The sequence below is a fragment of the Streptopelia decaocto genome (assembly GCF_964273445.1).
Source record: "Streptopelia decaocto genome assembly, chromosome: 5".
Lineage (NCBI taxonomy): Eukaryota > Metazoa > Chordata > Aves > Columbiformes > Columbidae > Streptopelia > Streptopelia decaocto.
Genome location: NC_138659.1, coordinates 68,623,566 through 68,638,569, shown reverse-complemented (window position 1 = coordinate 68,638,569; position 15,004 = coordinate 68,623,566). Strand labels below are relative to the sequence as shown.

The 15,004-nt window shown below is 39.4% G+C and overlaps 1 protein-coding gene across 1 annotated transcript in view; it reads left to right on the top strand.

Moving 5' to 3' along the window:
• CHST15 (carbohydrate sulfotransferase 15) overlaps window positions 1-15,004 on the top strand; it is a 45,454-nt gene that overhangs the window by 18,054 nt on the left and 12,396 nt on the right. Inside the window, exons 2-4 of the mRNA XM_082053359.1 lie at window positions 8,275-9,369; window positions 10,116-10,455; window positions 14,374-14,520. Coding sequence (XP_081909485.1) covers window positions 8,782-9,369; window positions 10,116-10,455; window positions 14,374-14,520 — 1,075 coding nt within the window. The 5' untranslated portion in view covers window positions 8,275-8,781. The remainder of the gene's footprint in view (window positions 1-8,274; window positions 9,370-10,115; window positions 10,456-14,373; window positions 14,521-15,004) is intronic.

Genomic DNA, 15,004 nt, shown 5'->3' with positions numbered 1-15,004 from the left:
GCCAACACAGAGAAATTTGCTGTCCAAGAGTGATTTCCCCATGTTCAGATAAGGTGATGAAAATGAGCATGCTGTCCTCACCAAACCAAGTTTGCATGAAGGGAAACCCCCTATCTCTATCGAGCAAGTTGCTCCAGAAGAGCTATTTGAGTAAATTACAGCAATATCTGTCCAGAGGCTCCAACAATGAAGCCTGAAAATAAAGCAGGATGGGCAGGAGGAAATGCATAATGAAAAATAGCCTGCATTTGATAAGCGAACCCTGTCAATACTAGACCGATTCTTTGCCTCTGGAGTTTTCTGAAGATAAGCACTTACTTATTTTTGATTGCAGCCTGACTGCAGGCCATATGGGAGCTGTCTTTAGATATGATAGTTTTTCCCACCTGCCCACCTCCAAACCCCCTGGATTTGTTTGATAAAAATATCTGGAGTGGAAATGCTTCATAATGGATTCAGCCTTCATGCTTCGTGTTTCCCTGTTGTGTTAGTACTTAGAATAGGAATTTGGCTGATTTGTGGGATGATAGTGTGATTTATTCCTTGAAAGAACATAGAGGTAAGAATTTCTATTATCGTGAAGTACTGTGACACTCTATGTTAGGAATGAAACCTCAACAGCTGTTTGATCTTATTAAAAATGGAATAAAAACATTTGTGGCAAACCAGCCTTATCACATCCACTCTCTGCACCTGAAGTTCTATTTCAGGTGATCCCTTTACCTTTACACTGAGCTCTTTGGTTATTTTCTTTTTTTTCTATGTAACAAAATAAAATAAATATGGTAAATTCAACCTGAAGAATTCTCACTGAATAAGTGATTTATTGTTCTATACACGTCTTTATCTTATTCTTGACATTATTTGTCTTTCTGCAGATTTAAGAAAATACACTTTTTCTTAGCAAGGAGTTAAAGTTAAATCCCATTAGCATCAGTATTTCATGTATTCTGGCTCGCAGTGATTTGATCATTTTAATGAGGGACTGACTGGGTTTTTTTTTCCTGTTATAGATGGGATTTCTGATTGTATTCTGAATACCAGAGCTTTTAAATCTAGCTCCAGATTTTTGGGAGAGGAATCTGTGAGCCCCACAGGATGGATCCGTTGGTTTATATCTGTTTTCATGGAAAGACCTCAAGGACTATGTATGATATATTGGGAGGTTGCTTGCAGCTACCATGAGAATTAAAGAAATAAAATTAATAAACTTTGACCATGTGTGATGCTTTTTGAACCTGGCTTAAAATGGCTTTTCTGTGAGAAAATACGCAGTAATCTATGTAAAGACAGTTTTTTCTATAGTGTGCAATTTTTTCGTGTTCAATATCAATCTGTCAGGGTTTCTGTAGCACAATACCATGTGAGATGAACAGAAAGCCAGTGAAGTGAAAAGATGAATTGCTGGAGATGTTGCACATCATCAGCAGCGAGTTTTGATCAGGAGATGAGAAGTGTGTCCTGTAGGCAAAACTCTGCTTTGAAAATCCTTCTAAATACATGAGAACAGAATTTTGATTCCAGTTTGGACAAGAGGAAGGGTTTAAACACATTGATGTGAGCTCTGACCTGATGCAGGGTGAGGGATTCACGGTGCTTGGGACGTGTGAAGTTACAGGTCAGGCGGCTTTTTTATTTTATTTGTTTATTTTTTCCAGGGCTTTTGGACCTGTTTTTCAGGAGAAATCATCACAGTGCTGATGCCCCCAATCCCTACACTCTCCAGAAACCTTCAGTATAAATCTTGCACGGGAATAGCTTTTGGAAAACAACCTTGTGTGGATCCAAGGCAGGTCTTAGTGCAGAGGAACTGTTGGCACAATCTCATCCCTACCTTAAATGTGGAAGAACCTGTTGGTTACCTTTGAAACCTGTATGGTAGTTTAGATCTAATTGGGAGACTATGACATAGTTTGGAGTTTATCAGTAGGCTGGCTGGCTTTGGTTCTGTTTTATATTCCTGTCTGGACTTTTTATTCTGCAAGTCACCCAAAAATAAGTGATGGATCTGGTTCTGGAATGATTGAAATCAGTTGAAATACAAAGGAAAAACAAACAGAAGCGGTTAACATTTTTAGTGATATTTTCCTCCCCAAAAACCAGTTTAAGTTGAAAACAGGTAATAGTGAGCTTAATTATTATTTTCACATTTTCAAGGCAAATCAAATGATAACGCATCCAAGAATGTGGATGTGGCACATCAGGAGCACAAGCAGCTGGACTTTCATAATTCCCAGGAACCTGCACAAAACATCAGAGGTAACGACAGGTTTCTGGGGAAAGGCAGGTCCATGCTGTGGCTGATCCAGGACAACCTCCTGCTCCCCTTCCCACACCCCCTCTTCTTCCTCGCTTCCAATAATCTGTTTATTCAGGCAGTGTTTATACCCTAATTGAGTGGTGATTCAAGCTCAGTAACTATTTCCTGAGCATTGCAGCACAAATAATAAGCGTGGGTCCTTACTTGATTGAAATGACTGCTTTTATACACTGATTTTAGGGGAGTTTGCTGATTTTTTTTTTTTTTTTGCACATGGAGGGTGTCATTTGTTCCATTCTCACATTTTCTTTGGAAGTTTATTGATGAGGAAGGAGCAGAGAGTGTTTGGATTAGATCTTGAGAGAGAAACCAGCTGGGTTGCGGAATAAGCCCCAGTTGTTATTTAGGCAAGAATGCTGATTCAGTGGTGATTCAGGAGGTTTTCTTTGGCATTAAAAGGCTTTAGAACTGGGTCCTTTAAATAATATTTTACACTGGAACAAGTGTTCAGCAGTTGTTCAACAAGTTGAATGTATAATCATGGGTTATGACCATACAGTCTAGTTTTTAAAATGTGATTGCTTTTCAAATGATTGCATTAAAAATGTTTGTAGTGGGTTTACATAATTCTTGGGAGTTGTATTTGTTGATTTATTTTTCTTTAATTAGTTTTCTTAAGCAAATAGAGGAGCTTTACATAACTTTGGTCTGCAGGAGTTTGCTGAGATTTGTAATGAGTCCTGTGGCTTTTCAAAACCACTGCAATAGCGCCTTTTATTTCTATTTTTTTAGTAGTTTCTGGTTTTTTTTTGCAAGGAGGTTGCAGAGGTCAGCGATTCATGGTGCTCATTTTATTGACATGTCTTCTTTCTGGGAGCTTGTTCCTTTCTCTGCTGTAAATAGATGTGAGTTCAGGCAAAGTTTACTTCCAAAAATGTTAACTTGAGGAGCCAAATGTGTGCGATGAGCAGGACAGAGAAAACCTACGATTATTATTCCTCTCCTTTCCTGAGCTTTATTTTTTAAGGTCAGGTTTTTACTACTTGTACTGTTTCTTTATTAAAACAGTACAAGCTGTCCACTATCAGGATGAACTTCCTCACACCGTACAAATACTTCACTACACTTGTACAAATACTTTAGCTTGTTCTGAAGAACCCATGTCTGGGAGCAAAGTCATTGTGCAGCTCAGCCTGATACAATCCTTATCCCTTCCAGTAAGGTCGGTAGCTAAAAAATATCTATAAACGTGAAGTTTTGCAGGTTTTTATTTGTCCAGAGGTCATAAGCATAAACACAGGCCGAAGAATTGCTTTTGTGCAGGGAGAAAACTGGTCCCTGCTGCCATGGGCCATGTTGCAATAGGAGGAAAGGGAGAGGAATTATGTGGTTGTGCTGCACGGCTACTAAGTATCGTTGTTTTTTTTGTTTGTTTTTTTTTTTAATATGAAAATATTAAGAAGGTTTTACTCAGCTGGCCTTGCTCTACCCTTTCATGTTTCCTTTTCTCTTTATGAGTCATGGAAAGTTCATTATGGGACAGTTGTAGGCAGCGTTTCACTTTGAGACCTGCATGTTTTTGTGACTCATGTCACATCCCTGTTCTTCACAGAACTCTTGAAGGTGAACTGTTACTAAAGGGAGGTTCATTCTGGAGTGTTTGTGGAGGGCGTGGGGTCAGCTCTGCTCTGAGATTTCCAAAAAACACCAGCAGTGCAAACTGAGAACTTGAATTAAACAAATCTCCCTGGTTTGACTGGGAAGGATTTAGGCAGTGAGAATATCTCTCCAGATTAGAAACTATAGATAAAACAACATAGTTGTTGCTCAAAGAATGATGTTAGATAGCATCATTAAATTAGGAGCCATGTGCTCCTTCAGAGGTTACTAACCAGATCACATCCAGCAGTATTATCTTTTTTTTCTAAAGATGCTTATCCATATTTCTATAGCATCTGTAGGTTTAATTTAAGAAAGAAGGATAGCCTGCTGCAGAGGACATGTTCCACACGTCTGCTATGGGTGATGCTTCAGCAGAAGTATCTTCTTGTGGTGCAGCTGCTTCCCGTCACATATAGAAGTTGCACACATCACAGCAGTTGAAAGTCTTCCCATAACAAGGAAGCAACAGAGCAAGAACGTCAAGTGCTCTTGTGTTTCCACATTTTAACAGCTCTAGTTTTTTAGTTTTGCTGAAAAGTAATTAGATTCCTTGGGAAAAAGCCCATTTCTCTCAGCTCTAATAAGCACATCAACATACATATCCTTGGTGTGGTGCCTGACATGAGTAGCAATAGGAAAACAGACAGAAAGAAAGAAGAGAATGTGTTTTGTGAGACCCTTGTGTGTGGGAGCTGTAGCTGAGGGGCACAATTTGGCTGAGTTTCATCCCATCTCACCTGAGATTTGGTGATTTTCTACCTTGTCCTACAGATCCATATTTTCAGGCTGTGATCTGCCCAACGGGACAATCGTAGCTCAGATGTTCAACTGGCACAGATATATCTGTCCCTCTCTCCTGCCCCAGCCATGGCTGGTAATAAATGCTCAGTGAAAGAGTATAAGAACAGGTATTAATAGATTTCTCCCACTCCCAACCCTTTCTACCTCCTGGGAATTGAGGATCGCAACCATTAATAGATTTATTTTCCATTAATTGTCTAATGCCTTTCAACTGCATTCATACTTTTGGCCCCAATGAGTTCCACATTTTAATTAAATTGCGTGAACAGAGGAAACCAAGTGCTGTAGCTCCACTGACATCAAACAGAGATACAGTTATACATCAAGCTGAGAAATGTGTTACTGGGGGACTTGAAGTGTGTTTATAATAGGTTAACAGCTTGCCACTCTTTCATGTGCTGCTAGGAAAAGCTGGATATGATTAAAAGTAACAAGGCTAGTATAAAATTTAGCCTTAAGAATACTAGCAAAAGTTTGTTTTATCTTTATTTTAAAGAATTAAGAAAAAACAAAAGCACATTAAATATTAAGGCTGGTGACCTGAAAAATAGACCGTACACTTAGATGTCCAGAAGATGTGTGTGCATGTAAAATCTCTTCCATCTGTTTTATCTTATTCATAGAGGAGGAGAATTTTAGTTATATGACTGAGCATATGAAAGTAATTTCTTTTTATAGCTATTTTGATTACAGTCTTCCCTTATAATCCTTTAAGAGAAAGGGGAGGAATTTTATGAAATGTTTATTTAAAAGAAATAGAATTTCAAATATTTTCTATACCATGGACAAAAAATATGTGAATGATGAAAAATCTTGCATGATTTATCTTTGGAGGAATTTCTCTCTTTACCCTATTTAGCTTCCCATATGGCAATGAGAACGACATGGTAGATCCTGCATTTTCTGTGGTATCTTGTAAGGCTCTAATAGGCAGCTGTTTGCTTTTCTGGTACCTCAGGTGTTACCTGCCATCCTGCAGCCTGTGCACCCAACAGGTCCTCTTCTAATATAAAGAAATATTTGTACAGGTAAATTAGCAGAAGAAAATTCTTGCCTGTTTGCTATTAAGTTCTCTGTTGCATATAAAAAAATTGTTGGCTTGAATCTGCTTCGATTTGAAACAGTGGTGCAGGTCTCCTTGGGTTCCACAGGAGTATATTGAAATCAAAGGTAGCTATTCATTTTTTCCCCATTCCAGGGTGTGTAATCTCTTATATCCATGTTTCCTACTTATGAAGATCCACATTTTTGTGAGGAGGATTGCTTTTGGCCGAGGAGCTTGAAAAGGTTTGCGCTGATTTCTGTTTTATGGTTAGAGCTGGTCTACACTTATGTACAACAGACAAATACTGTATAGACGCGATCATAAATAATTCACCATTCATTTCAACAGGAGGCAATTACATGCTACATTATTCAGCAATACACAAAGACATTGCTTGATGTGTAAAGAGAGTAATATTCTGCCAGCGAACTGACAGCAGCTTTACAGCTAAAATATAAAAAGTTATAAATGGTTTATTACCAACTCAAATCTCATAAACTTTATTCTGTCTGCAATTCACATCCTTCTGCCTTCTCTATTGAAATACAGAAAAGGTGAAGTATATCTGTGGTTATGACTCCTGGAATTGTTGAATGGAAGAAACAAACAAACAAAAAGATATTGCAGATGTCTTTATTTTGAGGAAAATGAGAGCTGTGTATGCTGGGAGAGATCCCGGCCTTCTGGTGGGCATCCTTCATTGCCTGGTAAAAGGTTGGGGAATTAACTTTTATTGAAAATATCTTGGTAAAGAGAAAGGAGAGGCCATAGGGAACTATATCCTGACTTTTGTGTGTTTAGTACAGCTGGGTTTTTTTATTTCATGAACATGACAGTGGAAAATCATGTAAAAAGGCATGTCTGCAACTAGCAACTATTTAAAAAAAAAATCTACTTCTGTATTAGCTGAGCAGTATGTCATATTGCCCTGTGGTAGGTCATCAAACTGATAATCTAATTAAGCAGCCTGTTGTAGTGCATACCAGGGGTTGGCAGAGTTATGTCAAACCAAGACCAAAGTTTGACATAAATACTTTTAAACAATCCACAAGTTTTCTCACTTTCACCCTTCTAATGCTCTTCATCATCCTTCTGGGACAGGGGGGCAGTGAGTGAGTGGCTGTGTGGGTCTGAGCTGCTGGGCAAGGTTAAACCACAGAAATTCTGGTATTTTCACGTTTAACAAGTACAGAACTGAATTAGTTGTTACAGGACAGAAATAGGTATATCTGCCAGAAGCCCATAAAATCAACATTGTTACAATTAAACAACTACCTACTGTTTCTGAGATGTTTTGAAAAGAACATATAATGTAGCGTTATGAAAGTACTTATGTAGATATTTATTCTCAATTTCTGTGGTGCATTGTACCAGAACTGACTTAAAAAGCTAAATATTGTTCTGTGAAAGACTTATTAGCTTCAAAAATGTTTTAACTTCATTTTCAAATTAATGTTTTGAGTGGAAAAATTCAACTCAGAAGACTATCTGGAACCTCCTTTCAACTGAGAACTTCAAGAAAGAATTCAAAGTCACTTTTTGGCTGTAAAAATCATGGTGTTGAAGTGTTTAAAGGAGGGTGGCATATACCCTGTGCTTCAGCCCCTGGTTTCTGTGGATGTGGAGACCTTAATGGGACCCATGAGTTCTCAAGTCCCTGCCCATGGTGGCTGCTTTGTAGCTCTGATGGATTCTGCGTGACTCTTCCATACTAAAGTGCACACCATGAAGACGATCTGCTGGATCCAGGGTCTTGCCTAAAAGTTGCAGTGCTGATTGTACTTTTCATTTAAATAACACATCTTGCCATTTTTAGTGAGTATGAAGTTTTCAAAATGTATTTGGCTAATAGTGCTGAAAGCATCTTGGTGGCTTTGCAGTGTGTCACAGGTGGTTAATCTCATCCCAGAATCATTTGGTCCAGAAACCAGAGATACTGTAATGAGCCTTTGCTTGTGTCTATTATTTAATCCCTTCAATTTGCTGAATATTTTACTTTTGGCATTTGATTTTTTTCTTTGGCTTTTCATCTTATGTGCTTGAACGGAACTTGTTATTGTCCTCTTAACTATGGTTCTACCCACTTCAGGGCAGTTAATTTAAGGTTCCCATGCACAGATTGAGGGAGAACATTTAAACCTGTGTTACTGGACACTGTCCACAAATGCTTCCAGATTTAAAGAGCAGATTAAGATCTGTTAGGCTAGTGAGCAGTGGAGGAAAGTTGTGTAATGTTACCTGTGGTAGCAACTGTTCATTGCTGTGAGCAGATGGGTGACTGACAGGAAAGGGCATCTCACTGTGAACTTGAAGCCAAATATTTCCTGGTTTTAATATTGTGAATGGCATAATTAATATACTGGGCAAATAGAAGGCATCCTTCAAACAGAGTTGCAAAATTATGTGTGGTACATTGTACTTTGATATGGCTTTGAATGAGGGTAAATGTGTATATGATGTTCAATGTTCTGTGTGTATCTATATATATATGTTTTTGTTTCTTTAGGTTGTGAAATGAAATGAAATGAAACCACCTTTGAAACCACCTCTGGGAAGATGAAGCTTCCAGTAGCAGTGGTCTGTTTTGGAATCCACTTGTTTTAAGAATACCTTGGAATTTCTACCCATATTTGCCTTTCCAGCGTAAATCGGTGGACAATGAGTTATTTTTATTTTTTGCATATTTTTATGCTACGTAACAATTTTTCGTCCTTCTCATTTTGTTCAATGGGAAAAACTTGAGCGAGTTCTCTAGCTGTTTCTTACTTCGCCACATTCCTCTTACTGAGCCAAATTCTTGGAAACCGCATCCACAGTACATCTATTTTTGTGTGTATGTGTGTGTGTGGTTTTTTCTTTTTTTCTTTATATGGCATATGTCACTTTTTGAGTGCTTTTAACTATTCTGGTTTGAACCTGTCATTTTGCATTCCTTAGTAGCCACAGAATCACTCAAGGAATTAAGTAACTTCAGATTTACAGAAGATGACTCATAAGCTTCAGGAACATTTTTATGGCTGCGCTTGGCTCACTAATACAGGAGTATAACAGTAGTAATATGAGGTATTGCATTAACTGTTGCATACATCTATTGCCAAATGACTTGCACAGGCAGTGTTTCAGATGCCGTGGACCTCGCCATAATAACCAGAAGTGTCCTGTTTGCAAAGGAGAAAGTAAGATCCCTTTGTACACCGACAGCAAGCAGATGAAGTTGCTCGCGGTTCTGGAAGTGAGGACTGATCACAGTGAAAGCTGGAATGGATTTTTCTGCTTGAGGAAGGGGAAGCTATGCAGCTTAATATTTGGGTTGATTATAATGACTCTAGTGATGGCATCCTACATACTGACTGGAGCCAAGCATGGCTTGTTGTTAATACCATCTCCCTTCCATTACGGAGCTTTTACTAGCAATCCAAGCTTAATGGACAATGAAAGCCTTAGTGACATGAAAGACCATTACCAGCCTTCTAAAATGAATATTTCATATGTAAAGGATTATCCAAGCATTAAATTAATTATTGACACTATTACTTCGAAGATAGAGTTTATAACGAGACAACGCCCTGATTTAGAAGAGCTGAGGAAACAAGAGCCACATGTAAGTATGAATTAAAGTGTGTCTGAAACTGCTATGTGCTTGCTTATTTCAAGACTTTTGGGTCAATTTTTTTACTGAGATAAAAAGATATGCAACTGCTCAGATGCTCGTATAATGATTTACACCATCTGATTTACACCAGCTGAAAAGCTGATATCGTAGATCATGCCCTTCTGAGTCATGGGCAAAACAGATGAGTTATATAAATGGTCTTGACACCCAAAACAAAAAAAATCAGCCAATATTCTGATAGCTGTACAATCTCATTGAATTTTTACCTTGTCTCATGCAAAATTATTCTAACTTAGATTTGCCAGTCATCTTAAATGCTAAATAGGAAAGGAGCCTTTCTAATAACTGATTGCCAGTGTGCCTCCTTGAAAATCCAGTCATTGCAAACCTTGGATTTCAGAGTTAAGAACTGGAAGTTAATTTGGTTTGAGTATTACATATTTGACTTAAAAAATTGATCCTTGCAGGGGAGTTGGGGGTTTACTGAGGTCCTTCCTGGTCTTAAAATCAAAGAATTTCTAAATGCATTTCTCTTCCAGTCCAACTGTTTGTGCAGGATTTGGTTCCAGTGTCATCAGAAGAAATAAGTTAGGTCAGCTTCGTAGTTAAAAAAAAAAAGGGTTAAAAATGGCCACATGGTGTTTCTGTTGTGTTCTCTTGCTGTGCTAAGCTAGAAAAGTATAACTGTCAGTTTTTTGCTACCTTGACTGAAATTGTTGTTCTTTATGTTGCAGATGTTTTCAGTAATTCCTAACAAATTCCTTCCAAATAGCAAGAATCCTTGTTGGTATGAAGAGTACAGAGGAAACACAACCACAGATCCTTATGCAACAAACTCCTATGCACTGTATTCAAAGCGCTTTCGAACCATATTTGATTACCTCAGGAAGGTATTTTGGAACCACCTCTACCATTATAAGGACAAACACTATCGCCTGCGCTGTCTCCCCCATTTCTACATCATTGGCCAACCCAAGTGTGGGACGACAGACCTGTATGACCGGCTCAGGCTGCACCCCGACGTTCGGTTCTCAGCGATCAAAGAGCCACACTGGTGGACAAGAAAGCGATTTGGTGAGTTAACATGTTCAGACAAATTGTCCCTATTAAACTTTGACATTTCTTGTATATACGTGGGATGCTATTTATGGATTTGCTCCATATTAGATTATCTTGAAACTACTGGAGTGAATAGTTTTGAAAAAAGCAGGTGATGGATACTCACTAGGTTTCAGCCTGCTTTTGTTTAACGGTGTTTTGGGTTGAACTTTTCAAGATGATGCACATTCCATTTGGTTTATTTGGAGTGGTTTGGAAAATCTAGGAAAAAAAAAATAAAAACACTAGATAAAACCAATCCTGTGAATTTGTAAAAGCAGGAAGAGGAACTACTAGGTTGTGATGGGTGATTTAAAGAATAGCAGTGATAGGTTTGTATTGTAAATTCTGTAATGCCTTTCTTACATGAATAAATGATGGGTCAGGATTTGAAATGCAGGGGCTTCAATTCAATAAATACAGCTGTGCTTTGTGGTAGGAGCTTCGTTAGTGTTACAGCTCCAGGCAAGCGCTGAACAGCAGAGATGCTCCGCATGAGAAAGCGCTCTCAGGCTCGGGAGCCTTCACGTATTTTCAATGCTTTATTCCGGGGTGACATCCGTATTTCATGAAGTGACCCTTCGCCTCTGAAGGCAGCCTTGAACAGCTGAGGTTATGGCCTGCTGGAACAAGACGCATCCAGCCCTTGTGATTGCGCCTTCAAAGGGTGTCTGGGGGTGACGGGGCCAAGCGCGTCGTTTTATCCAACTGAAGTGTTTATGTCCTCCTTGTTCTCTCTTCCCTGAGTGCCAAGGAAGGTCAGTCTTGTGGTTAGAGACTAGATGAGATGCAGAAGATCCAATTTCAATTTCTGACTCCACTGTGTACTCGGTGCTTTCTTCTTCAATGCAGATGTATATGTATTCCACCCCAGTTCTGGATTTTCCCACTGCTGGGTCTAGCTGTTAAGTGCTGGTGTGCCTCACTTTGTGTGACTTTGGTATCAAAGATCACGGGCTTTTCAGTGATATTACTGTTTCCAAGAGGAAGATATGGGTTATTTTACAGTGACATTACCTTCACTTCCAATTTGCTGTTGCTTTACTGCAGACACTGCCTTTGGAACAAGGAAAAACCTAGCACTGTAGGGTAAATTGTTTGATGAGGACTTCGCATCACTGCTTTCCTTCGGTGCTTTTCTAAGCTTCCTTGAAATGGGAAACTATCTCTTCTAATGAACTGCCATGGCTACAGATGGGACAGACACTTTCTGAGGGACCGGGACACCTGCAGTGCTGCTTCTGTTCTTTATTTCAGGGTCGTACCTTCAATTCTTTCTTTCTTCTCCATGTGGTATTGCCATTTCCATCTACCTTCCCTGTGCCCTGGAGCCCAGAAGAACCTCTGAGTTCCTGCAGATGGGGGCTTTGATCCTCACTGCTCGGTGAGGAAGAAGGCTCAGCCACAGATCTGGGATTTCTTATTTCTCATGGAGAAATGCTTTTGTTGTGTTCTTAGAATTTGTATTTCCTTCCTTTGCAAATGCCTTAAGAAAGTGGGTAAAATTAGTATTTTAGGTATTTTCTAAATATTTGTCATAAACTAAGGGTCAAAGCAATATGACGAAAATACAGTTTGGCTTTTGAGATAATTTGGTCCAGTTTAAGAGTACTCTTAGGAGGTACTAGTGTGAACAGGGGATGCTGAGCTGGTTACAAAGTCACACAAGAGAAGCATGGTGGTGCCCCCTGAAGCCCAACCAGAAGTCCCTCGTTCATCACAGTCAGCGGCTGACTGAAGACAAATGAGAAGAATTACCTCCTGACCTGAAGGTGAAAAGTCGGATCAGTGAAGAAAAGAGATTTTAGACTTGGACGCCTTCCAGCGTGAATGCCGTGCTGCTCGTGTCTGGGTGTGTAGGTGCAAGGATTGTCTGCAAAACCATCTGTGGAAGATCGTGTCTCCCATGAGAATGCTGTCAGTAAAGGCTGAACCAAATGGATAGGTTAAACTAATATCCTTTACACTCAATAGTTCTCTACACCTACTTTAGCCCCAACATAAATGTCTGGAATTAATGTTGGAGGAAGTAGTGCATCCAACCTCACTAAAGCAAGACCGGACTCACCAAAGCTCAGAACTGGACCTACCAAACAGGCAGAAGAGTGTATGAAATCAGACCTGGGTGCATATAACTTGAGAACAAGGATGTATTTCTGTCTCTGTGCTGATATTCACAGACCCTCCACTGGCATGGTCTTGTGGGGACCAAGTGCAGATCCTTGAAGAGAACTTCCTTTGCACAATGAGAATTTTGGAAATTATTTTGTAAAGCTCAAGAATGAGGAAAGCTTGCTGAGTTTGGGATCTCATGGGAGGGAGAGATGACCTTCCGATTGTCTTAGGCTGTCTGTCATTGAGAGTGAAAGATTGTTTTCCTCCTGGTGGCTCAGTTCTTTAATTCTGCCTCAACAGTGCATTAGCTAACGGTTGCTGGTTTTTGTTTGTTTGTTAATTTTTTAAGAGAGAGAAAAAACCCTCATAAAACAAATATGGCAAATAGACTCAAATAGATTAACAAGTGAAACTGAAATAGCTCGCTTCATAAGCCAGCTAGTTGGTATGTCTCTCATGCTCCTGGATATTAACTTGGTTTAGTTTGTAGCACTTATCTGGAGAAGAAAGTCTCTTTGTTCTGTGGCATTCTCTGATTCAGTGGATTTTTATCGGACTGACTAATTTCAGCTGAAGCTAAATAGCCATCCTGGGGAGGCCCCATTTTGCAAATCACAGCTTTTCTGTTCTGATGGGATGGTTGACAATCCACAGGACTTTGTCCCAGTTTGACTGTCTCTTTCCTGGCTCTTAGCCACAATCTTTATTCCCAGGAATGAGGTAGCAACAAAGCAAGGTACCACAATGCTTGTACCTTTTTTGCCCCTTAAAACAATGCAAAAATCACCGCTGAGCTTTCTTCTACCCTCACTACATCCCACTTTCCTAAAGGGGAAAATCAGAGGGAATGGACGAAGGAACTCCCTTGCTGAGATTTCCTCTCACGTAATTCATAATTATTGGCCTTCCCAGAATGGGAAAGGGAGATCTGAGAGGTCCTGCTCTAATCTCTGAGCTTTGCTCCTACTCTGTTGTCTCCCCAATACTGTCCTTGACCTCTGCTCACATGAGAAAGTCTCTTGTGGTATGGTAAGGAGCAAGAAAGCAAAGACAGACATGAGGATCATGTGTAGAAAGTGGAGAACTGAGACTAGAGTGGGAAAGAAGAGTAGGAAAAGGAGGATAAAAATCACAGTTGTGGCTTAAGGTGCTGGGAAATGCAGGGAGAAGGCGATACTGAACACACCCTGGAGTGTAGGGAAGGAGAGGAGAAAAACAAGATGCTATCGTGCAGCTTAGTTTTCATTTTGCAAAAGACAAAAACATGAATGGTTTACCAGTTTTTTGATTTTGTTAAGTGCGTGTTGATTTGCATATTTGGCATCAGAGCCTGTTCTCAATCTCAATACAGTAAATCTAGTGGGAGTCCTGTCTTACTTCAGTTTATATTGGTGCAAGTGAAAGCAGTATCTGGTCTTTTTTATATTCATTTCAAAAGCTAAATTTAGAAGAAAATAAATGCAAGCTATTCATGCAGGAACTGTAAATGGAACATATGAGATATTTCCTATCACTTTGAATTTATGGCTTAATTGTATAGTGTCTTGGACCTCAGCTACTTCATTATTGGCACTTTTATCTGAGCGTTACACTTCATCGGTTCAATTTTGTGCTGACGTTGGCTGGCTCAGTGCCAGTCATCTCAATGAAGCCGTCTTGGTTTACATCAGAGTTCATCTTGCCCTGCTATTATTATTATTATTATTATTATTATTATTATTATTATTATTATTATTATTATTATTATTATTTTAACTTCTCTCTTTTCACTGTTTTCAGGAATCATTCGTCTGAGGGATGGATTTCATGATCGCTACCCAGTGGAAGATTACCTTGATCTGTTTGACTTAGCAGCACATCAGATTCAGGGAGTGTTGCAGAGCGAAGCAGCGAAAGAGCGTGGCAAGACCAACAACATCATAATTGGTACAGCAAATCCAACCTCTGATAAATGTCTCTGTGTTGTCAGATTTCATAGCTAGAGCATAAGAGGGATGTTTCCCCACATGTGAATGGTTCACAGCTCAGAGCCCCTGATGTTGGTTTTCTCTGGTGTGTGTGGAAGTGCAGAAGTTCTTGCCTTTTCCTGGAAGGTGGTTACTTGCTTCATTAAAAAGTTGTGATTATCTTTAGAAAATGCATGACCAAGCAGTGAATGTCTGATGAACATCAGCGTTTAATTAAATCTTTTTTTAAAAGAGGAGTGAGAATGGCATCGGTGACTCCTTCCAACATTGTTTTATTTTGTTTTCATTACGAGGGGTTTGCCTGTAGTGATGGGATTCGAGCTTCAGGTTCAAGTGCTGTATCAGTGTGTCTGCGATAACACCCTAATTATGGTATTACAACATACAATGGGTGCTGTAGAAATTCTGTACCTGACTGGAGACAGTTTCCATGACAGTGACAG